We start from the raw sequence: 25,467 nt of genomic DNA, 5'->3' as shown, positions 1-25,467 counted from the left end.
AGTTGACTCCACATGTGTCTCCTTGCACACCCACCCACACACACATACGCACACACACACCCTCACAGACACATTCAGCATTTCATTGAGCAAACGCTTGTTCCAAAAGTGGTTCCTTTACAGCAAAACCACAGTTATTTTTCACACATACTTTGTGATTTGTCTGCCTATTAACAAACTGCACATGTTCTGGGCCGGGATGCCCACAGAGTTGTAAATGCATGACAGAGGCCCAGTTAAATCTGACTGCATTAATTAGAAACAGCAAGACAGACGTTGCCAGAAGCACTTGACATATGAAATGGAGCGGTCTTCCTCTCGTGATGTTGTTGCTTAGGATGAGAAAAAATCCTCTGTTAATGCTGTTATTGATGACAACTGTGGATGAGTGTGTTATGTCAATCACTGTTTGTCTTTTGCTTTTTTCTAAGCGGCTTTTATTTACGTTTTGTGATTACAGAACACCAACCCTCCTTTCTGTTTTGATCCTGACGTTATCTGGCAGGTACAGTAATGAGTGCTCACCTCTCGATCCTTCTGTCAACTCAGCACGGGCTACATATATACAGAATTTTTGTTTCTCTCTGTCCAGATAATGAATTCGTCCTGAGTTGGATTGCAGCACCATCACATTCATATTTCAGAGGTTATGAGGCCCTGCTTTTCCTCATGTATTCCCATTCGACTCAGTGTTGTTTTTGATATTCCCCTCTGTGTTTTCTTTGGGTTTGCCTTGTTTCTCTTCCTCTGGGTGATGTTTTTTCTTGCTCGCTGTGCTCTGGAGCAGAAACAGATAGCAACTGTATATTAGAGATCAAGTATAAGTTATGCTACAGAGATCAATATGAAGCAGAGGAAATGACTGAATAATGTAGTCTGTGTGTGTCGGTTTGTTATACGTACCCTCCTGTTTGCTTGGACCACGCCTGTTTGTGTGTTTAGGATGGTATACTCTGTAGTGAGCTAGGCAGGGCTGATGTCACAGGATGTAATAGAGGTCAGATGCTTATATGTTGCCTGTGGTTTGTGCTGATGGCTTCATGCAATCTGTTTCCATTTATTCAATTATCTTCCCCGTGTCTTCCAAGGTTTAGCATTTAACGTATGTCTTAACCCATGCAGCTAAACAACCTCAGGACCTGTCCATGACAGTCCCTTCTACTCCCTCATAGATACAGACAAAGGAAAACATCTTGGCTGCCCGCAACTGTTGAAGTATTTTGGTATTTTAGCAAAATACTTTTCAGGCTGCTGGTATGCTTCATCAGAACTGCTTGTTCAGATGGTCCACTTTGGAAACCTTTCTGATGTCCAAATTGGGGAGGATGTGTCTGGTGATTTCTGTAACCTTTTAAAACCAACCATCTGACATTCACTCACTTCATGCAGTTATTGACCAGCTGTGCAGAGATGAGAGAGGAGCTAGAGTTTGAACTTATCCCTTAAGCTCTCTTTTGTCATTAAGTAAAAGCTATGTCTTGTACTTTTCATGTGAACAAACAAGTGCGGCACAGTGAATATCTTTGAGGAGAGACTGTCTGAGGATTTGGGCTGAATTCAGATTTTAACCCTCCCTGTATTAGCACATTTTTCTAATGGTGCTAAAGGACAGCAGAAACTGCACATCTTCAGTCAGAAAGGTAAAGCTCATCAGAGTGTAATTTGCCCGATGCCCGATTAGCATGAATACTAAAAACAGATTAACTTTTCTGTATCTTTTATTGTGTCTAATTGTAGCACTTGAAGCACTTCCGGTTAGCTGATGAAGATGATGTACTTGCATGATTATTGATATTTCCAGGTTCTATCCATGTGGTTTTATTGGTTTTGAATCTCTTTTTGAATGAGTTTAACATTCCAGAGAGATAAACGGATAGAACAATATATCACTGTCTTAACAGACAGTGAGACAGAATAGCCCTTACCAAAATCCAGAGCCTAATCTCCAAAGTCAGTTCTCTGCTGACTCTTTGCCTGCCCACTGTTGCCGGTGCAGGACACCAAGATCTCCTCCCTGGAGAGGAACATCAGAGACTTAGAGGATGAGGTCCAGATGTTAAAGACCAGCGGCCTTCTGCACCCTGACGACAGGCATGATGAGCTCAAGCAGGTGGAGGTCTACAAGAGCCATTCTAAATTCATGAAGACTAAGGTATAATGACTGTGCACGCCACCCAAGGCAACCTCACACTGCATGAACGTGGATGCATGTTTGTAGATGCATCAGTAATAACCGCTCGAGAACCTGTTGTGTGCATGCTGCATGTTACAGTATGTAGTTGTCTTTTGGCTGCTCTATCGTGGTTCTTAGCCTCCGGTGTTGCATGGATTCCAAGAACCTCTATGCTTAAAGTTGTATTTGTTTTTTCAGATTTAGAGAGTTTATTTTTTCATATTTAGAGAGAAGTTATAGTTTGTTTTTTCCTCTCATTTTCTGTTGAAAGCTTGTGTGCGTTACTTTGAAGAAGCATTGTGCAACTCTCCTATCAGTGACTGGTCTGAGAGAGCAAGCTCAGGCCTATCAGCTTACGGTGCATCGTGTCTGTTTACTGTCCCACCTTGAGATGGCAGGAAGCGCTTTGGAAAGGCCTGACTAAGCCTTCAATGTCCCATGTTGTATTCTCGTTTTATTCATCAGAACGCCAGCAGTGCATGGACGGACATGCACGTGGACGTAACGTACAGGAGCCATGTTAAAAAAAAAGAAAAGCCGTCTCAGGTTTCACAGAGTCTCTGAGCTGAGTGTCCTTGAAGTAGCTCTCCATGTGAAAATGTTTCTCTTTGCTTCATTAATGGTGCTCTTTGTAGGGTCCAGTTGTAATTGCATCTGGGAAGTTCCTGATGCAATCATAAAAGAGATGTTTTTATGAATGGGGCCCTGACAGATGAATGTGAGCTTACAACGACAGAGGAAAGAGCTCTCTCCTCACCCAAATGACCTGGGACGATATACATCACAGCGAAGGCCTTGGCCTCGCTCTCCCATGTCTCATCTTCCTGCGTTCCTACACCACGCACACGGATATGCGCAGATTCATTCTATATCCTTGAAGTGTTTGGGGTACTGGTCTGTCAGCAGTGGTGGCGAGCGGTGTTGAGGTGAGACTGCGATAACAGAAACCAGTGAGGACAGCATCCCTGCCCTCTCTGGTTTCCTTTGTGGGCTTTGGGTTTACTCGAAATTGGCTTCAGAGAACATAAAAATGTATTCAAGTACGATAATTGGGCATTAGCGCGGGTGAATTTATTTATCCAGCAAATCATTTGTGGCAGAGCTTCACAAAGTTTAACACTCTGAGCCTTCAGCTGTGTGGTTGAGGAGTGTGGACAAGTGAGGAGGAGTGTGGAGGAGCACACAACCAGCTGGGACACTGTCTGACGCTTCCCAGCTGGCTGTATGCCGTAGTTTAGTGGCTTGCTGTCTCACTTGTCTTTGTGTCTCTGTAGGAGCAGGCTTTGTCCCCGATTGTGTCTTCCATCAGAACAGCTCCCAACTTCCAACTCCCCACCCAACAGCCCTGGATTACAGAACAAGCAGAAGTACCACTCTCATCAGTCTCTCTCATCTTCCGTTATTTCACTCGTTATTCTTTGAATTCCTGATATGATCTAATTCTCTATCACTTTGTCATATTTTTAGTTCACTCCCTACCCATTTTCTGACTTGTTTATTCTACCTGTCTTATATCCTCTCACCAGTCTCACCTTTCCAATCACATCTCACATTTAATATTTTTCACCAAAAATTGCACATAAATGCAAGTTTTTAAATTTGAGTTCTACCTTTGTGTTATATTTATTTTTAATGATTTTTTTTGTGGCACATTCAAAGTCACAACTGACCCTAACCCAACTGAACGATGTTGGAGCTCCTCTTGAACAAAGACGGATGGAAAATATTTGTGCACCATAGTCTAGAACTCCAACACATATTATAATGAAAACTAGTTTTTTTTTTTGTCCAGTTGTAAAGGGGTTACAGTCTCTAGCCTCACCTTTTGTCCCCCCCTTGTCTGCTATTACTCAGCTCCCTCCATCCCTGTTCTCTTGGGCTTTTTTCCTTCTTTGAGTGAGAGCTGATTGGCCATGCTCTGGTTCAGTCCCCTGTTATGAGTTGAATACTGCTCACACAATTAGAGAAATCTCTTCTCAGAATCAGCTTTGTGCATTTTTGGCACCAGTAGACAGATGACAATCTTCTGCACAAAGCTCGCCTCAGCACGGAGACCTCCCTCTGTTAGTGCATTTGATTTCCTTTGTGGCTCTCTATCCTGTTCTGATGGCCTTCCTTGAAACATTCTGTAATCTGTCAGCTATGCAAGTGTAATATTGCTCCCCATAACTCTGTCTGCCTGCATGTGTTTGTCAGCCTCTGGCTGTTTGGCTTAGTGTGTCCATAAAGCAGACAGTAGGCCTGGGAGTCCCCTGGGTGAGGACCAATAATGTAGGGCTGGGTGATAATTCAGTATTGTATTGTAGCGTCTCGCCAAATAAATGGGTCATGATACAATTGACATAATTAGATATTAAAGCTTACAAGCTCATGTCTAAATGATAGATAAAAAAAGTCTGTTTTAAAGGTGCAAAATGTAAGAATTTTTGTTAAGAATATACACAAAATGTAATAAAATTATCTAGATTATAATTATATAGAATGAAAAATTATTGATGTTTTTCATTGTGTCGTACTGCAGAGATATCTACCACAGTTAGCATGCTAACCAGCGAGCCGTGGCCCATCCTGCTCCAAAGCTGCTGTGCTAGCGTGTGTAAACACCAACACTCTATTGGTCCCCGAGCTCCCAGTCTGAACCAATAGCTGCACAGCTAACTGAGCTATTTAGCTTCAGTTAGCAGCATTTAGCGGTTTCTCTAATAATATGATGCCCTGTATGAGTTAAGATTTGGTAAATTCTTACATATTGCACATTTATTGAAATGTGTTTCAAAATGAGATTTTTTTCAGTTTTTGTTAAAACATTTTTCAGGTATATTTTATTATATCGTTTGACTTGGTAGCATGACAAATTTTCAGTTTTGTGATGTGATTAAATTTGTTCATATTGCCCATTTCTGTATTAAGCAGCATGTTTAGGTCTATTGCTTCATTCAAGGATTGTGTGCTTTCACAACACTTGTTCAGATCCAGTATTGTAACACAGCAACACATTTGCAGGAAGCATGCTTGGTTTGTGTGCGTGCATCTATGTTTGCTTGAACGAAAAAAGCACTTTCTTCTCACTTTGAGACCTTAACTCAAAGTTATCTGAGAGTATATCAGTTCACTCAATGATGAATAAAAGGTTTTCATAACAAATGTCTGCTTGTGTTTCTGTGATTGTCAGATAGAGCAGCAGAAGCAGGAGCTGAACAGGAAGGAGGCAGACATGCAGGCCCTGCAGACCAAACTGGAAACGTTGACCAATCAGAACTCGGACTGCAAGCAACACATAGAGGTGCTAAAGGAGTCGCTCAGCGCCAAAGAGCAGCGTGCCAATACGCTGCAGACAGAGGTCAGTACATAACAGTCATGCACACCAGACTTACAGATGGACATATCCACCTACACAGATGCAAACATTCACCATGATGCACTGAGCTCCTTGGATACACACAGCCACAGATTAATGACGATGTCTGCTGATTACTTTAACGATAACATTAGGATGGGCTAAAATATGTGAAGGCTGTTCTTAGCTTTCACTGTTTTCCATTTTGGTGTGTACGTATCCTGTTATACTTCTTTTATTTGGCTTTCAGTCCTTTGCTTTGGAGTTTTGTAGACTAGGCACAACAGAGACCATAGCTGTTTGGCTAAAACTGGCACATTTACAGTGACATCATGCAGTGATCTTGGAAAAATAGCCTTTGTTTGCATGCAAGGACACTTGAGAGATGACACAAACACATCTGCTGGGACCTCAGATAAAATACTCAAGTGTACACAATCCTGCTTTCTTCTTTCTTGCTTTCTTTCTCTTTCTTTTTCCCTCTTGGATGCTGAGGTGGGTGGAAAAAATGTTGATGCGTGTGGCTCCTTTAGTCCACCAGTGGGCTTGAACGTGTAGGAGGGTCAGTCAGTCAGAAGGCTGGAGAAAGCTGGCAGCTTTTTCTTCTTCATCTCTAAAGTTTTTCTCAGCACTGCAGTTCTAATGATTTTATCACTGCTGTCAGTGACGGGGGCGGGTTGTATGTGGAGAGACGGAGGTGTGTATTTGTGCGAGGTGGGTGGAGATCGGAGAGAATTTAGCATTTTTCTGGACTTGGAACTGATACTTTAGATCCCTTTGTGTTAGGCAGCTGAGAGCGGCCCACTAACTATGTCCACTCATCATTACAGGAAGCAATTTAGGACAAAATTAGGCCAAATTGTCCATACATGTGCAAGGAATTTTGGCCCTCGCAGTTAGCTGAATACATCATACTTAAAGGAATTGGTTTTCAGTGGGTGGTTTTGTGTGTGTAGATGTTTTTGTTTGTGTGTCTTAGAGAAATGGGTGTGTGTGCATGTGTGTCCTGTTGTCATAGGTGTAACTCTAAGGCAAGACCAGGAGACACGTCAACGCCAGGAATTTTTGATTCAACTTACAAATTTCACCTCTTTGTCATTCACATTTTATGATTTTATCTGGTGGCTGCAGCAGACCAGTGTCAGGGGAAATGTTAGTCATCTGATTTGCTGAAAATAATGACCACTGGTGGCTAGCTATTGTTTTTTTTAACGATGTGCAGCTGAGGTAAACTATTAACCATGATTAACCTTGATGCACTGTAACATAGATGGCTAAAGCTTGCCAACATTAATCAGGCAATCATACAGCCCACATGTTTTAAGGTGCTAAACTTCTAAATCTCACTGAGCAAAAGGAATACAGTGCATTATGTGGAAGTCTATGTTTGTGTGTGGGGATGGAAGCCCGGGTCAGTTAAAGGTCACAAAGCCTATTATATGTAACAAGATGTTGAATTTCTTCCCATTGTCAGTGAAGCCTTGTTTTCACCAAGCAGTCCGGTTCAGTTTAGTTCTTTACACATCAAAATGCTTATTTTTGTATTTCCATTTTCAAAAGTTGCGCATGGTACCTAAAGAACACACACAACCACACATAGCGTAGCAAAGTTAACAGCTGTATTGACATTTTAGTTTAGTTTCAAGTGAGATGCTATGAAAGAGCTTCTGTGTTTGTGCTGGAAGACGCTCTTTAATTAATGATAGCTGACTCCATTTCTTAAGTAAAGTTAGCTACTGTTGGACTCTGTTAGCTGCATGGCGAGAGGCACTGAGACAGGGTAATCAAGACATCTGCGGAAAATCCGATCAAAGTCCTTCACAAAGAAATCCACATTCCAACAGCATTAAATGACTTGACTGACAAAACATCCACAGGCTTGAGTAGGCAAACGACGGAGACAGGTTGTGGCCCTTTTTTTCTTAACAATCTGCTCACATATTGACAGTCAAAAGAGGTGATTAATACATATAACTTGCTATAAATTGTTAACCCTTTAAGTTTATTGGGATAAAACTGTTGTAAACATGTTGCTGGTCTACAAAGATGATAGATCTATGTAAAACATCCTCTTCTATTCCTGCTCTGAAATTCTCCTCCTTTTTAAATATGTTTTTAAGAAAGCTTAGTTACTCCATGCTTCAAAATAACTGATAAGAGTATTAATAAGGAACTGTACTAAAGAAAGAGCAGCAGATGTATGAATCGAAATTATGAATTTAGAGCTGTAACCCTCTCTGAATACACTGTTCTGGTCTGAATGCTAACGGTTTATGTATTAAGTTTTTTTTGTCTAACACATAAATATCATACCATTAAAACATATAATTTTTGTTGTTGCAGACTATACTTGTATTTGCTCAAGCCAGTAAATGACTCAGCCAAAGCTGAAATGAAAGCGATGCCCTTGAGTGGGCAGGTTGGGTGTATATCTGTTGTCAGATATATGCATGTTTATGGATTAATGTGGGTGCGTGACAAGGGAATTATACATGATTGACTATAACACTCCTGACACTGGGCAAATAGCGGTCCTCAGTAGTCTTCTTTAAAACTTCTCATAGGCTATTGCAGTGCATGCACACACACACACACACACACACACACACACACACACACACACACACATACATACACACAAACACATATGCTGTCAGTACTGATTGCTCGACTCTCATCTCCGGTCTCGAGTAGTTTTTTTTCCTGCTATTGAAGTGGCATTTTCCCCTGCTTAGGAGAGGCTAGGGTTTCCCAGACTAAGTGGGCAAACCAGAGGATGAGTACAGATATTGAGTGCGCTTGAAGCCATGGTCCTGCATTCCTTTACTGTCTGTCAGTCATTTGACTAGAAAGCGCAGCCGTTCTCACAGGATCTCCCTTTTCACCTCATTCCTTCTATCCACCTTTAATTATTACTTCATATCCCTTCAGCGGTCTGATTCGAAGTCTCATTTAAAATTCCTCAAGAGCCCAAGATTTCCTGCTACTAGCCCATCATATCCCTCCCCATATACATGTTCGTGTGTGTGTGTGCCTGCTGGGTTTCATCATGAATGACAGTGATTGGTACAGTAGTCCACTCCCCCAGAGACAGACTGCTGTGTCCCAGACCTGAGGAGCAGCTTCATCTCACCAACACTTGTCTCTTAAAGCAATTCACATCAGGATGGGACTGAGAAGGGAGCAGTCAGCAAACAGAGGGGGCACTGTGAGTGAGGCAATGAGAAAATGGAAGTGTATTTATTTGTCAGTCAGAGTTAAGGACGGCTTCTAAATGGGCATGATTGAATACGTCTCAAGATAACTGGAAAATGTGGAAAATAATGAGTGTGTGCTTGTGTGTGCACGAGCATTGTGAGTCCGCTGCCCACGTCTGTGGAAACTTAACCCTTTAACACAGTATGTGTATGTGTCTCTCCTGCCCCTATCCGGACAATGCAGGGCTGTAACGATACTCCAGCAGCTCAGGTAACCTATCAGAGACCTTCCTGCATATTTAACCAGCCAGCGACAAAGAAACAAGCCAAACACTGGTGACGAAGTGGGCTTGCATGTGATTTGACTTTGTTTAGTTTTCTTTGAGAACATAATTTTGAAAGAGGAGTGTGGGCCTGTTTATTTAATTCAGCTGCTCCTAGTCACACTTGCTGCATGTGATGACAAGCTAAGGTGTACATAGACTTGGATTTCTTGACTGTATATCAGGAAAACAGTTTGTTTGTCCTTTGGTTCTGATTTGAGATTCCAGGACAGAGTGACATTCTTTCAGATTCAGATTCCTTGAGATTTCATTGATTCAAGACGATGGTTGCATAGTAAAAAATGCAATGCAACAATGACAAAACCATAATGGCTGCCATGAACTTTTAACTTGGACTATTGATCTCATCACATAAGACTATTCGTCTATTAGAAATAAGACACTCAACTAAACATTGTCCAAAAAAAATTGCACTGTTATTGGAACCTTTAATCATATTCTTTGTTTCTGTTTTTTTTTTCCATTATTGGTTTACACAAACACAATAGATACAAAATAAACAAACGAGCAACAAAATATGTGATGGAGAAGTGCAAAAAAACCCTCGGAGGGGCTCGATGTGGTCACTCTCCCATAGAAAGTCTCCTTTAGTCCATTTCAAAAAGAGAAAAGAGAAAAATTTGATGGCACAGCATCCTATTAAACATTACAACAACTAAATAAAAGTTAACATGTAACATTTATACAAAATCAAAATGCCATGTGAAAAAACCTTTAGAAAACGTGTGATTATTATAACACCATTGTCATTGGATAATTGTAATCACATAATAAATACAGATCCTCGACATTTTTGCCTGGACATCCCAACTGACGCACACATATATGGAATCGCATGAGAAGGCTGTTGACTGTGGAGTTTTTAGGGGCAAATTCTTCCCCAGAAATGATTTGTAAGTGTGGACTGGATCGGCTGCTGGTAGGATGGTTGTTTTAGCCTTGTTTTGTGATAATGTTAGCAACCCTCCAACTGTCTGTGTCTTATCCTGCTCTCTTCTTTCACCAAAAAATATAGATCCTGTCTGTGCTTCATTGGTTAAAAAAGGTATTACAGAGAGTTTATTCTTAGCACAAATAATGTCTTCGCATTCTCTCTCTGACTTGTTATTACTGTCTCCGCTGTCTTCTTGAGTCGTGACTAAATCCTTGATAATCTCATTATCTGAGTTATCACCATCAATATTTTAATGCAACAAATCATTTTGTGTTTAATGTCTTTGGCAGATATTAGCCGAGGTTTTCATTTTGTGAAGGTCGATAAGCTTTGATTTACACACTCATCACTCACACACTTCGCAGGTGGCCAGCTACCCACACAGGGGAAATCCAGACCTGAAGTAGGTTCAAGGTGTACCACAAAGTACCACATAAATAACACTGTAATATAACATTTGATAGCTTATTTCCCACTAAATGTCAACAGAAGTTTACCCGTGTAGCGGCACGTTTAGCGATGTAGCAACATGTCCATGTTTACAGGCAGCAGTCTGTGGTGTTTCAGTTTGACTCACTCAGATTGGACCTCAAATGTCTTGCGTTCTCTTTCATCACTGGCATTTGCAGTTTGACTGCCAGGAGACCTCTGCTGAGTTTTGATTTTAAGGTTGAAGTGTAATGACTTGGAAAAGATAGATATTACTCAGAAATGACTTGCAGACATCAACCGTAGCGACAGTAATGAAGAGTGAAAACAAGATTTAAAAAAAAAAAAGAGGAAGAATTTGGAGCAGGAGAGTGAATGATTAAAGATAGAGCAAAGAGGAAGTAAGAATTGAGAGAATAGTTGCTTGATGGATATAGGAGGCTGTGAGCTTTTGTCAGTAAGTGATGCAAGGGGACGGTGGGCTGTGGTCCCTGCTGGACTATTTTTGTTGATCTTTCCTTGTTCTCTTTGCTGACTGATGGGTAATATATGTAGTGAGGCGGAGAAAAGATGTGGTCTCAACCTGGTTACACGCCGCCCTGTCCTCTCCCCCTGCTGTGCTCTCGCTCTCTGTCTTTCTTTCTGCCTCATTCCCTTTTGCTCCCTCCGTCCATATTTTCTCGTCCCTCACACTGTCTGCCTCCATCTGTCTTCTCTCCCACACATTTTCTCGCCTAATTCACCTTCTCCTCTGTCCATCCTCATCACCCATCTGTTAGAACCACTGCAAGGAAGAGTGTTGGACTTATTTAACATCGGCGAGGACTTGATGAATGCGCTAAGGACAACATTGAGGCGGCTGAGCTCTTGGAAAACATTTCCTGTGTCAGGCCGGCCACTAATTATCAACTTTGATGTGATGAGTTTGGATCATTGCAGACCCGTTCTGATGTGACCTCATGTAAACTTGACTGACCACCGCTCTCAGGCCCAACAGCCTCCTCCTGGGTTCACGGGGTGGTGTGGTTTGGGATGCAGTGTGAGTAGCACAGCGGCAAGGCCCCCCAGAACAAACATGGCACGATCCAAAATAAAGCCCCCGCGAGTTCTTCAGAGGCCATGTGGAAAAGCCATAAAATGGAGTTATAGGGGTCACAATGGGGATGAGATATTTAATGGTTTACACAGAGAACGGGATAAATAAGTGCGTGAACGAAAGAGCCGACAAACACAAGAGTGCATTCAGACGTCTACTTATGCATATGCACATTAGTTTTGTCTTGCAAATCCACATACTGCAGTTCATATGAGGCATTAAGTTCAAGAACATCTGGGGTAAAATTCATTTGTGGGATGATTTATCCTAAGTGAAGGTGTGTGTGTGTGCTCAATTTTTTTTTCACTTTTGCGCCTTTAGAAACTAAACAAAAACACACAAACAGAATAATGAGGGCTTTTCTTGGCCTGCTGTCAGTGGCTGGATAACCAGCAGGTTGCTCATGCTGTACTGTGGCTGCTTAGAAGAAGATGGAGAAGGAAACCAATGATTGTACCAACATCTATACTCAACAAAAACAGGCAGCAATTTTATATATATATATATGTATAGTTGCAAAGATACACTCAAACATACTTTGATCTTTACCCCAATCCAGCACGTTTCATCTGAAATGAAGTGTTGAAGAGTGTTTGAGAGTCTCAGAAAATAAAATTGCTGTCTGTTTTTGTTGAGTATAGATGTTGGTACAATCATTGGTTTCCTTCTCCGTCTTCTTCTAAGCAGCCACAGTACACAGAGGGGTGCATTTGTGCTTTAAATCTTCCCTGTGATAACTAGAGAAAGACATTTCTGTAGAAAAAAACGTGTCTACATCTGCAATGTTGTCTACATTATCGACAGCAAATATGTGCACATTGCATGCTGCAGGATGATAGTGCCAACATTTTTTGTTGCACCATAGTTTTCATATAATTGCATGTGATGTGACTAAATAATAGCAAATGTGGCAGCGAGGAAAGATTTAAAGAGCTCTATATACTATCTTTTTAATATTAAAAACAGGGGTGAGGTCCTAAATATTCGTAACTTTAATCAGCAGCCCTGGTAATGTCAGATATAACGTTATTCATAATATGGGAACAACTTACAGTAAATATTCGGTGTAATGATAATGATGCCACATTAATTTCACAGTGTGCAACAGGCTGTGCCTTATATTCCTTTAACTGTCATCATCTTTCACGTTCCCTGTTGCTCTGAGACAATTGTTGTCAGTGCAATTCTCTGTCAGTGCAAAACAGAGGAAGGCAGTGAGCCAAGCTGAACAGATCATGACAACATTTGAGAAGTAATGTGTGGAAGCTTTTTGCTTTGACACTGAAGAAGAAAAAATCATGGATACGCTTGAAGCTGTTTCCTGCCTTTTAAACATGCAACTGCCATATAATAATGTTGCACCGTTGTCATTTCTGTGGTGTTTTGGTAAGACTGACCATTCATCTGCTGAAAGGCTCACATGCTGGAGTGGATATGGATACGAGAGCTTGCTGGTTCCTGTTGTCATCTCACAGAGTTGGTTCACTTATCGCATGACTTCACAAACTCAGCATTAGGCTCTGGGCTGCATTTGAATCGATTCAAATGAACATGTCAGCTTTTCTTCGTTAAGTTGTTGTTCAGTATTTTCTGTACCACGTGATCAGAGCAGAAGAATGACAGAAAGGGAACTGTTTTACTGGTTTATATCAAGCTGAAATCAATCGGATTTCAGGCACCAACTGTACACGGCAGACCTGCGATTGTTCTGCACGTGTTTGCCAGAGTTACTGTGCAGTGTGGTTTGACAGGAAATGGATTCCCTGGAAAGAGGATGTAGCAACTGGCGTGCGGCGCTGGAAATGATCAGGAAAAATAATCAAAAAAGGAGCAAGTGTTAATGAGGGGGAACGCCTGCAGCGTCCCTTCCTTTATATGCACATATGTGTGTTGTGTTTGTGTATCTTGTGTGTGTGTGTCCATCTCTGCTGGGTGGGGAGGTAATGATGATGGATGGAGGGCAAAAGAGGGATTGAGGCAGCTGTGCGTAGTCAGGGGTAGTGTGACGGTACTCGGGGTGAGTCCCTAACATTTCTGTCATATATCCATCCACTGGTACAAAACCAAAAGCATGCCATGATTGACTTTTATGCTTTGGCAGAAAACATTCACTCATCGTGGTGACAAAGATCCTTTTGTCAGTGGATCCGGGGAGTTCTTTGTGCGTGTATGAGTCCTTGTCTTTTTTTTTCTTTTTTTTTTTTTACGACCGCACTTTCCCATGTTCCCTGTAGCCTGTGGGCAGACAGCTGTGTTGCCACAGTTTGATCCACAGATGTCGGCGTGTACATGGAGACTGTGCACCTCTCTCCACCTAGCAGCCCCTGCTGTGAGGCAGTTTACATCCGCTTATTATCCTGAGCCGGCCCTAAGGTGATCCGTCCTGATCACAGCTCTGACTGCTGCCCTATCCTCGTCTTTGATGACGCATCATCAAATGACACCAGGACTAAGAAGCACTACAGGGAGCGTCCCTAATTTCCGTACGGATCAGCCCTGGTGTCGTCATGTCTGGCGAGTACTTCTATGTGCAGTGTGTGTGCGTGTGTGTAAATGAAGGGACCCAGAATCAGTGCAGGGTCTTAGAGAAGCTCAGCCTTTATATACAGTTGATCCTTGAAGTTCCTCATTCTTGTGTTCGACTTTGCACCTGCGCTTGCACACACACACACACACACACACACAGACACACACACACACACACACACACACACAGTAATATGCATGATTGCGCTCACATGAAATGAAATCCCCTCTGGTCTTCAGGCTGTCTCACCTCACAACCTTCAGCAGTGACCTCCTGACATCTCTTGGAAGTTTCTATTGCCTCATCAGGAAACCACGGATCATTTAGCACCACTCCTTCTTACATCTGTGTGAATAAAAGGTGCCCACACTCAGGTGTGGGGCTGCACAGTGTATATAATGTAAACAGACATATTTCATAAGCTGGGGTTTTATTCACCTTTCACCAATCTGTAATAATACAGACATTAGTCAAAGTGAAAGTATCCCGAACAGCAACTGGCTGTTTGAACCCAGCAGTCCACACTTGTTCTCTTCCTTACTCATCATATGAGCGTTTTGTGGTTTATAGATAGTTGACTGATTATAGCTGATATGGGACACTGTCTGGTGGTCCAGCATCATCTTGAAATGAAATAGCCTTCCCTCTTGAAGTGATACTATCCAGACTTGGCCACATTAACAGTTAGACAAACATGAATTAGTCGAATATTATTTCATACATTTTGATGATTTATTTCACAGAACAGGCCTGTAAATAAATTAGGTGTAATGGCTGTCCTCTGCTGTATTTATACAGGCTGGTTGGACGTCATACAGCCAGACGAAGTGAATCGCTCACACAGCTGTGTGTCATGCTCTGCAGTAGCCCGAGCAGACCTGAGTTCAGGCGATGCATACACTCCACCAGACCCACTCTTGGGGTTTAACAACTTTTATGATGCTGTTGTCAGCTGAAGTGACATTAAAACTTATACTTTGAGCAGAAACAAGACTTAATAAAGCTCTTGAAGGATGTGCATGTGTGACGGTTGGATAGAGCTAGGAGATCATATTTATTTGGTCATCCGATGACTATGCTCGCACCCAAGTGGGTGAGGAAGAGTGCAACTGTCAGTGTGCGAGTATGCAAGTATCAGTGCGTCCCCTGGCCTTTGCTGTGGTCTTCCCTGTCGTCTCTGGTTCTGCCGTTATGACTGTGGTCTGCTCATATAGTCCCTATGTTGTTTATTGCGGCCCAGAGCCGACACTGGGCCTGATACCTTTGCAGATTTGCCTGCCAGAAAAACTTTTATGATGAAATGTGAGGCAGGAAAAAGGGAGGTGAGGACAAACAGAGAAACTGTTTTCTTTAAGCCTCTGTTTTACTTTGCTAACCAGTGTCCAGAATCCACTTTTGGCAGTTGCTGCAAGCATGAGAGAGGAAGTCAAGGAGAATAAGTGTGTGTGTTTATGCACTTTTGTGCGTGGTTGCATGTTTAAATGCAGGTACATGCATGTAGAAAACTGTTGAACATAATGTGTGCATGCATATATCAGAGAATTTGTGACTGTATTTGTTTAAAGAAATTCCCAAGAATTTTGCAACCACAGAATCTTGAAAACATATCAAGGTCATTTTTTTTTAAAAAATGATAAGGTGCTGAGTGAAGGGCTGGAAAGTTTAAGTGAGGTTTTGGGAAAAAGACAGATTGATACAGTATAGATGTGTTTTCAGTTAATCTTATCTGAGGAGTGCTTGAATGCAATCTCCAATGTCCTCTTTGGATTTGAACTTGGCCACACTGGACATCAGTGAGCACCTCTACATCTTTCCATGACCTTTCATTTTCTTTCCTTGTCTTTCATATCCTACAAAAAATGTGTAGGAATCAGAGCCTTCGTACTTCAGCCGTCCTACAGACTGCATGGCAAATTGAAAAAAACAAAAACAGGCTACTGACAAAAAAAGCCAGTATTCAAAAAAATCTAAATGCAGGCAATAAATGGCTGGCAGCAAAAAGGCAATAAAAGAGAATCCAAGAAAAAATTAAGAATGCAAAAACAAACCAGAAAGTGACCAAAACCTGGAACTCTGAGGACACTCATAGAAGGAGCAAAACATAGAAGAAACAACACGAGGAGGAAAACAGAGGAACTGACAGAAAGAGAGGGGAAAAGACAGAGTTAAATAAACAAGGGCTAATGAGAAAATGAAACACAAGTGTACACAGAGAAAGGGCGGGAAAAGGACAAAGACGTGAAGTGTAAATTCACAGCAAGACACATGAGAGTAAATTGTTGAAATGACTAACCCAAAACCCCAACCATGACGACCGCAGTAGGTAATGCAACTGTAATACAACCACCAATTTTTTCATAACTTCATGAAGTATATTGCCAAAACCGAAACAAAGAATTGCACTACTACCTCACACCAAGCTGCTAAGCCACCCTAAATCACTGCAGGGGGCATTCGTTCACTGCGACAACCTCAACACATCGAAAAACACAAATCAATGCAGAAACACACACACCTACAGAGTCATAGAGAGGTAATGTGAGCCTTCTTTCTCAAAGACGATCTCGCTTGAAGACTTGAGGGATTTCCTACACCGGCACGTCACTTTGTCTCGCCACAGGACCTGCACCTTTAAACGGCAGTAGGAAAACTCCTGGAGAGTTTGGAGCATGGCTGGAGGGATAGAGTGTTGAAAGAGACGTAGTAGCGAGGGGGTGAGAGAGAGAGGCATTGTTGGAAGACGACACGGAGAGGAACGACTCCACGGGGAAAGGAAAATTGGAGAGGAAATTAAAGGAGAAGAGAGAGGTTAATCAACGGGACTTGTTAGCTGTCTGTCATCTCAGCGTGTGCGCCAGCTGATAAAGTCATACAGTATTTCCTGTAACAGACCCGCTGATGGAGGAGAAGTTTCAGAAAATTGAGGAGCAGCATGTCCGCGGTGTTAATATGCTCAAGCCCAGGAATGATTCCCATCGTCTTTTTCCGCCTCCTTTCACTCTCACTCCTCTTCATCCTTTCATCCCTTCCTCCTCATCGATCTATCTCTCTCTCCTTGTTTTTTGCACCTTGCAGTGGTGAGTGCTTTAAGAGGGTATTAGCAGGGTGTCTGTACAGTACTATCACAGCTTAGTGGGCCAGCGCAGGTGAGACAGCAGGGATTTCCTGTTAGGCCTCTCTGCTACATTCTTGCTAAATTGCTCCTTGCCAGGTGGGGTTGGAGAAGAGGGGGTCTCTCTTTCCCCATTATTCTGTCTCGTACACACAATGTCAAACACACATGCATATGCGCACACACTCATGTTGTAGCACATGGGCATCAGCACGGGACGACGTGCATGAGCTAACACACTGTATGTGCAAGGGATTAGTGGTGTCACTGGTGTGTTGATGTGTGTGTGTGTGTGTGTGTGTGTGTGTGTGTGTGTGTGTGTGTGTGTGTGTGTGTGTGTGTGTGTGTGTATGTGTGTGTGTGTGTGGGGAGGACAGAGCAGGGCTCAGTATTAGACTCTGGTTGTATGCCAGAGGAGCAATATGAGATAAATACCTCACCATCTTACACCTGGAGGTCCTGGCCTGCTTCTAATGCTACTGCATTAGAGAGGAGCCCTCAGTGTGTCTGCGGCTCGGCACTCTCGTTTTACACATGCACATACACACACTTACAAGCAAGTAGGCAGTAACTGCGGTCGTGCCTCTCAGTTGTGTTCTAAGTTTGTCTGATGTGTTATTATATGTTATTTGTGTTATTTATATCACAGACACACATCACTAGACGCTTCCAACGAACACTTACAACAAGAGGCCGTTACTGTTTTGATTTGACAACATTTATATGTTTTTTTCTAACATTTATAACGTTTTACCGTTCAGCATCAGGTCACCCAGCGTCTGACAAAAGGCTTCGGCTTAATTTTGGCATTCCACATCTGCTGACAGCTGTAGATTCGTGCCAGTTGTGCAGAACAGCTTGCAGTTGCTTTTGTGCTACAGTGAGCCCAAGTAGTAGCAGACCAAGGGAAACACATGGCGACTAATGACATCTTGACTGTTTCCTTGCATGTTATTCAATGCATAAGTTAATGTTGGGAAATTATCAGCACAATGTAAATTTAAAAACTTTGATCATAAAGGTCAGCTGGTCTTTGCATTTTGGAATGACATTTGCACCTTTAGTTTTTATTGGCAAAAAAAAAGTTGTAATTTGAGCAATGCTTAATGTACCTGGGCCACCCAAGTAAAGTCTATGTTTGGAAAACACTTCCTTGTTCTCATAATCATTGGGAGCCAAAACTGTAATTGAAAATAAAGTTTTATTGATCACCTAGCCCTACTTTAAGGTATAATACTTGAGTAGATGTACTTTCCACCGCTGCTCTCTCCCTTTATGGATCACCTTGAGTGCCCTGTGAAATAGTTTGAAGGACGAGCTGGAGAGCGCTGCGAGCCTGCGCTTTAAGTGTTTTCACACCGTCCCCTCTGTGTCCAAGTAACGCTTGTTAAAATGGCTGTTAACAAGTCCTTCCTTACTGCTTCCCTTTGTCTACAGCATGTGTGTGTGCTTCTTGAATTCATATAAAAACATGCACGGACAAATTAAAATTAAGTTCAAATGGGTTCACTCTTTGCGCCATGGCAAAATGTGCTGGAAATGTAATCAGGTGTTGAAGAGGATCAGAGGAGCTCGTTCATGACAGCCAGCTGAGTGTGTGTGTGTGTGTGTGTGTGTGTGTGTGTGCGCGCGCGCATGTGCGTGTCACTGAAGGCGGTGCGGCAGACGCTGATATATGTCCAATAAGAAGTTCTGGAGTGAGCTCAGATATCACTCATCTCATTGCGCACAGCCAGGCATGGAGGATTTCAGTGTGTGAGTGTGAAGTGTGTGAGCAGTCTGATCTATGGCAGTGCTGGCCCAATCACACAGCACTGTCAGTAACAAATGATGGGACGGGCTCCAGGCCCCTTCTCTCTCACACATCAATTAAACAGCATCAGTCCACAGTGGTTCACATAATGGACAGTGGGTCAAAGCTGAAGTTTTACTACTTCCAAATTTCAACAAGTCGATGTGTTGGGACATGTCAGTTCCAGTGCTGAATGATAACATATGGGCCACCTGACTGAGAAGTGGAAGAAAATCCTGGTTCAAGCTTTCGTTGTGTTTTTGTGTATTTCTTTGTATTCTGACAAGTGTTTCTGTTTGTCTGTGTCTTTGCCTGTCCTTCACACTGTCTGTGTATTATAGATTTCAGGTCAGCCTAAATGCTGGCCAGTCCATCTGCCAGTCTAACAGAACTCTATGAATATTGAGTGATATCACCTGCTCTGTGATCTCTGTCTGACCATATGACCATCTGGTCTAACTCCCAGTTGGTCTGTCTGTTTGTGCCTCTTATCAGCTTATCTACCTTTACCTTTTTGTCTTGGTCTTTTCCAGGTAGATGCTTTGAGGGTGCGACTGGAGGAGAAGGAGCAGTTCCTGACCAAGAAGACCAAGCAGCTACAGGACCTGACGGACGAAAAGAGCACACTAACGGGAGAGATCAGAGACATGAAGGACATGCTGGATGTCAAGGAGAGGAAGGTTAATGTCCTGCAGAAGAAGGTAAGTGAGTGCAGATATTTACATCATCACACAGTGCCTGAAGTCTTGCATGCAGTGTAGCCAAAGGACATGTCAAACAGACTCCTTGTAAGTTAGTTTAACTTGTGAAATGTGACAAGACCTTCTGGAGAGGCCATATCTTTCACTGGTTCACAAAGCGGAACATTTTATTAAAGCTGGCTGCACTGATCACAAACCCTCAGAGAGTTATTACCCAACTCTGCAGTTCCCTTTAGTTATGTGTATTGTTTTACTGCCTTTCAGCTAATCAGTTTGGCATAAAGTCTTGCAACAGTAGTGTTTTGGTCCACTCTCATTGTACTCGTAAGCTCGTTTCCACCTGCAGCAGGCGGCGGGTTTCAGCCTGCAAACAGCATTTCTTTTCTGTCCAAGCAAGACTGGAAGCCATCAAAGGAAGGCAAACAGTATTAAGATCAGTAATTTTAAAGCCCAGCCAAAATTAACTTTTGAGATCCAAAATTGAAATGGTGGAGACCAAACATGGAACTAAAAAGAGAGTGAAAACTGGGCATCTGGTCGACAGAAACATAGCTCCAAATAATGTAAATGGTAAGATCTTTATCAATTAATTCTCTGCTCTGGTTCGGGCCTCATGATCCTCTTGCTGTGAACAGTGTGTTTGCTGAATGAATCACTGTATGCCTACTGTAGTTGATCACTGTTACATATGGTGAACACAGACACAGACAGACATTTTACTATGCAGTGGATGAGACGGATAAGTGACAGCAACATCTTATTCATGCTCCCAGAGCAGCACACATCTATCTATGTGCACACCTGCTCACAGACATGCACAAACTCTCTCACGGCGAAGCCTTAATGACTTTTATAAGGTTAGCTATTTAGGCAGGGCCTGTGGCCACCTGTGGTGTGCATGTTGGTAATTCCCCCATAGACCAATTACACACACATAAAGGTTCCCTCTCAACTTCCTTGTTTCTTCTCATGTCCTCAAATTAGATCACCCTCTCCCCTCCTGCCCTCCCCCTTGCTGAGTTTAATGGAAAAGAGGCTCCAAAGGTCACATGTAGTGCCATCAGTCTGCGTGTGTATATATATGAGCAAATGAATATGTTTAGATGCTTTGTTACATTTGTGTGACTTCCAGGTGTTTCTGTGTCAGAAGTTTAACGATGACCTTTGTGTGCACCCAGCACTACTCTGGGTCCCTTCTTCAGATGTACTTAATAAGCTAGTTTGTAGCAGATAAATGGGGTCCTTCTGCTTATTGACATGTCGTTCATGTTTGTTATGAACTTGAAGGTTCATCCTTGAGACATTGGTGGGAAGTTTTATTCTCTATTGGTGTTGTTTATTAAGACATTTTTATTTAATTATGTAGTTATTTTAGGCGAATTTACTGTATGCTTGAGTTGCCATTTTTTAAATTTCAGTGACGGAAAGTGTGACATATGGTTGGATGATGACTAGGCAAATATTTGGTTTGTGTTGGCTGAAGGTTGGTTTCTCACTGGCTAGTTTTTTCCCCCTTCATAGATGGTTTTCATCTGTCCTTGCAGATGTCCTCGCTCTTACTATGCGAACCCTGTGTATTTTCCCCTTTTCTGTTTCATGTCAGATCCAAGCTTAAAAACTTATTTTACTCATTCATCCTGCCACAGTTTATTTTTTATGAATCAGAGCAGTGATGCAGCACATTTTGGAAAAATGGTCAGCAATATAAAGAATACATGACTTGTGTGGTCAAAAACACAAAAGTGTTTTCATTTGGTATTAAAATATAATCTGTCTTACATGTGTTTAGATGAAATTATTTGGAGAAGAAGTGATATTTGAATGAAGTACCAGACCATTTTACACCGTGAACCGACAGGTGTTTCACTCCATTAGTCACACTGTATACACTGAACACAATCTGATTGGTATTCCAGACTTCCCATTTCCCATCCCACCCATGGGGGCTATAATTTATTGTGCTGTGTCCCAAGGGTGAGGCCGGACTGAAGCTAGGAGTCATAGCAAGTTTTCCTTCTAGGCTTCATACTCTCTACAAGTTGTTTTGCCCTATTGTAAAATACACTGAAAGGTCTGTGTCTGTTTTAAGTCTTTGCTAGTAAAACAAGTGTCCTTGATAGTGTCTTCCACAGACACAAACCTGTGTTCTTCATCAATGACACTAATCACACATTCAGCAGATGTGTTGAGGCTGACCTGAATCATTAAGCTGAATCAAGCTCATTCTAGTAATTTAATTTAATTTGTATTGCACAATGAAGTACTTGAGCTACATCAGTACCATCAACAAGAGCTCAGCCATCTCAAATAAGCATGCTTATTCATCTTTATGACATTTTTAAATGCCTTTAGAAGTACTCTGTAGTGACTGCTACCCAATGTAACTGTTATTTTCTTTAAACATGTAAATGTAACAAGGTTTCACTATAGTGCGTGTGGATGAACCGACATACTGCACCTGCTGCAGATTGGCATCAGCCACTTTTTTAATTTGTTGTCTGTTAACAGCCGATTGGCAGTTGAAAAGAAAAAATCTCATCATTGAGTTGTAAACAAGCTAAAAGCACTAACTCGTCAGGGAAAGACATTTTTTGATGTGAAAAGTTATTTTAAAGTATTTTTTTTATATATAGATTTGGTGATTGTACTCTTGCTCTGTGAAAGTGTAATGAGGACCTAAAATGATTTTACACCAGTTGAGTTATATTTGAAGATTAATATTTCTTTGTTTCCTTGGCACAAAAGGGAGAATAGATAATAACAATAATTGTCCTGTATCATACCCTGACACACTGATACATGGAGGTGGATCTGAACATACTCTTCCAATTACTGGCAGGTATTTTTTCTTGAAACAATACTGCACATGCATCCTATATATCAGTTATATATTCTATACGTGGAAGAATTATAAAAAGGTTGTTTGCTGACATTTTCCTTTAATCTCATGCCTAGGATTTCTCTGAACTGTGTACAATGGTGTGTTTAACTTTAATCACTGGAGAACAGAACAGACTTATTTGTACTGTACACATAAAATATGAATAAATGTCAACGTGCATTTAAATGCAGTGGCAAATTTAAATGTAAGCATTTTTTACTGAATGCTTGGGAAAGCTCACAGAACAGATTAATGACTCTGTTTCTTTGAACGTTTCTTGATGCAGCTGCAGTTGCCTTGTTCATCCCTGCAGGCCCAAACAGTCACAGTGGGAGATGATCTGTCTGACATGTTGACAGCACTGGTTGCATCAGCCTTGTTGCTTTCTTCTTTCATTGATGCATTATACTTCTGCATCATGATGTCTGTGTGTTTCTCAGTGTTTCCCACCTCCTGCGGATGTCTGTCTTCTCTTGATTCTTTTCCATCTCAAAGGCCTTCCTTTGCTCACACATTGCAGCTTCTTCAGCGTTAAAAGCCTTTCTCCTCTTACATTTTTTGTTAAGTTCGTTATTGAAGGCTTTTTTTGTTCTGTTTTAAGTCTTTTGCTTTTCCAGCTGGAAAGCATCCTCCATTCGCTGGATGCTTATCTTTTCTTGAATGTAAGCCTTTGTCATCTTTGCCATCTCTTCCTTTTATATCTTGAACATCTCCCTGTCATCGATCATGGTATCATCTTCAGCATCAGAGGCCTCCTTTTTCATGCAATGTTCTCTCCAATCTTTGCTAAACATTTCTCTTTCTTTTTCCATGTTCTCCTTTTCCAACTGGAAAGCCTCTCTCATCATCTGCATGTCAGACTCTTCTTGAATGAAGGCTTCTCTCATCATGGGCTTCTCTTTTCTTTTCTATCTTGAAGCCCCTCCTCTCCTCACGGCTCACACATAGTATCTTTTTTTACATCAAGGGCCTTCTATCTCCTTTGATTGCCTGGAGTTCTTTCTTTAACTCTTTTCTGTCATTTTCTATGAACTCCTTCTCATAGTGGAAGGTAGTCCTGGTCTCAGCAATTTGAACGGCCTTTCTCTCCTTGGTCATTCTTTGCCTTTCCCTCTCCATCCATCTCTGTGTCTCTTCACACAAAAGTTTTGTCCATAGATACAGAATTGCTCAAAATGTAGAGGTGATGACTATTTACACATATGTTGAAGGGCATCCTGTTGCCAAATGGTTAGGGTGCGTACATAACTTCAACATCCGCTGTTTGATTCTGATTAATTGGATGAAGGCTGCATATCATACTCACATCTCTCTACCTTTGCTTCATATTCGGCTTAGTCAACTTTACAATAAAGGCAGAGTACCAATAAAAGAGGTGTCCGAAACACCAACCCACTACAGTGATGTTCACCCCATTTTGAACTTGAGTCTCAAAATTTAGGACTGGTCTTTACCAGGAACAAATCCATTTATCAATATGCTGTCACCAGTTTTACAGTGAATCTGTCTTCAGAAGTCAGGGGTTCCAATAAAAACTGTTTACAGTGAGGTCTGTGGATTACCCACAGTAAGCAGGACATTGTTTCTGGAAAGAGATGTTGCTGTAGAATTTTTGAATATATTTTTTCAATGCTGGGAGCACCACAACTGAAATTCCATCAATCTCTGATGTATTTGGGTGGCGCCAGAAAACCTGGCCAAATAATACTAAAACTATCTGTATGGCTAGAAACCTCCAGAGGACATGAGAAAATAGTTTTTTTTGTGATTTGGGTGAACCAACCGCACCGTGTAATGTGTTATGAATAATCATTCAGTGGTGACGTTTCTAAACAGAAAAGAAAAAAGAAATGTTGGTGAACTTGTTCAAATGGAACACAAAACTTAAATCCGAGGCCAAAATATTGAAACATTTGGGCTTTTAAGCTATGATTTAGGGAGCCGCACATCCTTTTCCTTCACAAAATATGTCTTTACTCCAGGACACTATAACTTACAAATCTGTATACAAGGGGAAAGATGGGAGTGTGCACTGGAAGCACAACTTGTTTCCTTCCTTGTGTCATACTGTGAAAGTCATTGCATTGCACTCGTAAAAACAAAGAGCGGCCCTGCATGTTTGAAGTCTTCCCAGCACAGGATAAAGCTTTCCCTGATGCTTCCTGTGTCTAAATATCAAGGGTACACTTTCCTCAATAAAGGGGAAGTATTTTGATATGACAAAACATTCTGGATACACAAAAGGTAAGATGGGTGGAGGATCAGCTGAAAATGGGTCACCAGAGATGCTCATGAAAGCTCTGTGATGTGTGATTCATCTTAAAAAGCTTTGCTGTGACTGTTGTTGCTTCGCGACACAATGGGATGAGGTTTTGGCTTAGATCATTTCGAAGTTTTGGCAGGCCTCCCCCTCATAAAATTATCAGCTCTGAATGACTCAACTAAATAGTTCATAGGGCTAATAGGGCTATTAATCTCTCGTATATGTTCCCCGCCGATAAAGGAGTCAATATCTATACCAGACACACACACACACACACACACACACACACACACACACACACACGCACGCACGCACGCACACACACACACACACACACACACACACACACACACAGATATGTGTCATCCTCCTGGACAGCTTTCAGCGTCATCGAGATGCATCTGTATTATTATGACAAGCTCTCTATCTTGACTACAAACAGGTTCAATTCCCAAACCACCCAGAGTGTTGGCGATGATGACACACACTGATGACAGTTCAACTGATGTGTCATAATGTGTTTCTGCCTTTGTGTGTGTGTGTGTGTGTGTGTGTGCAACTCGCTATCTTCCCAGTCACAAGGAATTGACATCTGGAGAACTAAGAGCGAAAACAGTCTGTGGGATGTTTTTGCGGGTGTAATATAAAATGGAAGAGAGGATGATGTAAATAACAACAGGG

General features: G+C 41.8%; 1 protein-coding gene across 5 annotated transcripts in view; it reads left to right on the top strand.

The window, feature by feature from the left end:
- Positions 1-25,467, top strand: part of LOC115585424 (ERC protein 2-like) — a 163,593-nt gene that overhangs the window by 17,714 nt on the left and 120,412 nt on the right. For 4 of the 5 annotated variants that reach the window (XM_030423771.1, XM_030423769.1, XM_030423772.1 and 1 more), the window contains 3 exons: positions 1,997-2,152; positions 5,346-5,513; positions 19,475-19,642. In XM_030423771.1, the coding sequence (XP_030279631.1) occupies positions 1,997-2,152; positions 5,346-5,513; positions 19,475-19,642 (492 nt within the window). The remainder of the gene's footprint in view (positions 1-1,996; positions 2,153-5,345; positions 5,514-19,474; positions 19,643-25,467) is intronic. The other variant, XM_030423775.1, reaches the window with a different exon arrangement.

Source organism: Sparus aurata, chromosome 7 (genome assembly GCF_900880675.1).
Source record: "Sparus aurata chromosome 7, fSpaAur1.1, whole genome shotgun sequence".
In the NCBI taxonomy this organism is placed as follows: Eukaryota; Metazoa; Chordata; class Actinopteri; order Spariformes; family Sparidae; genus Sparus; species Sparus aurata.
The sequence above is the reverse complement of the archived record's forward strand: the minus strand, read 5'-3'. Positions and strand labels throughout refer to the sequence as shown.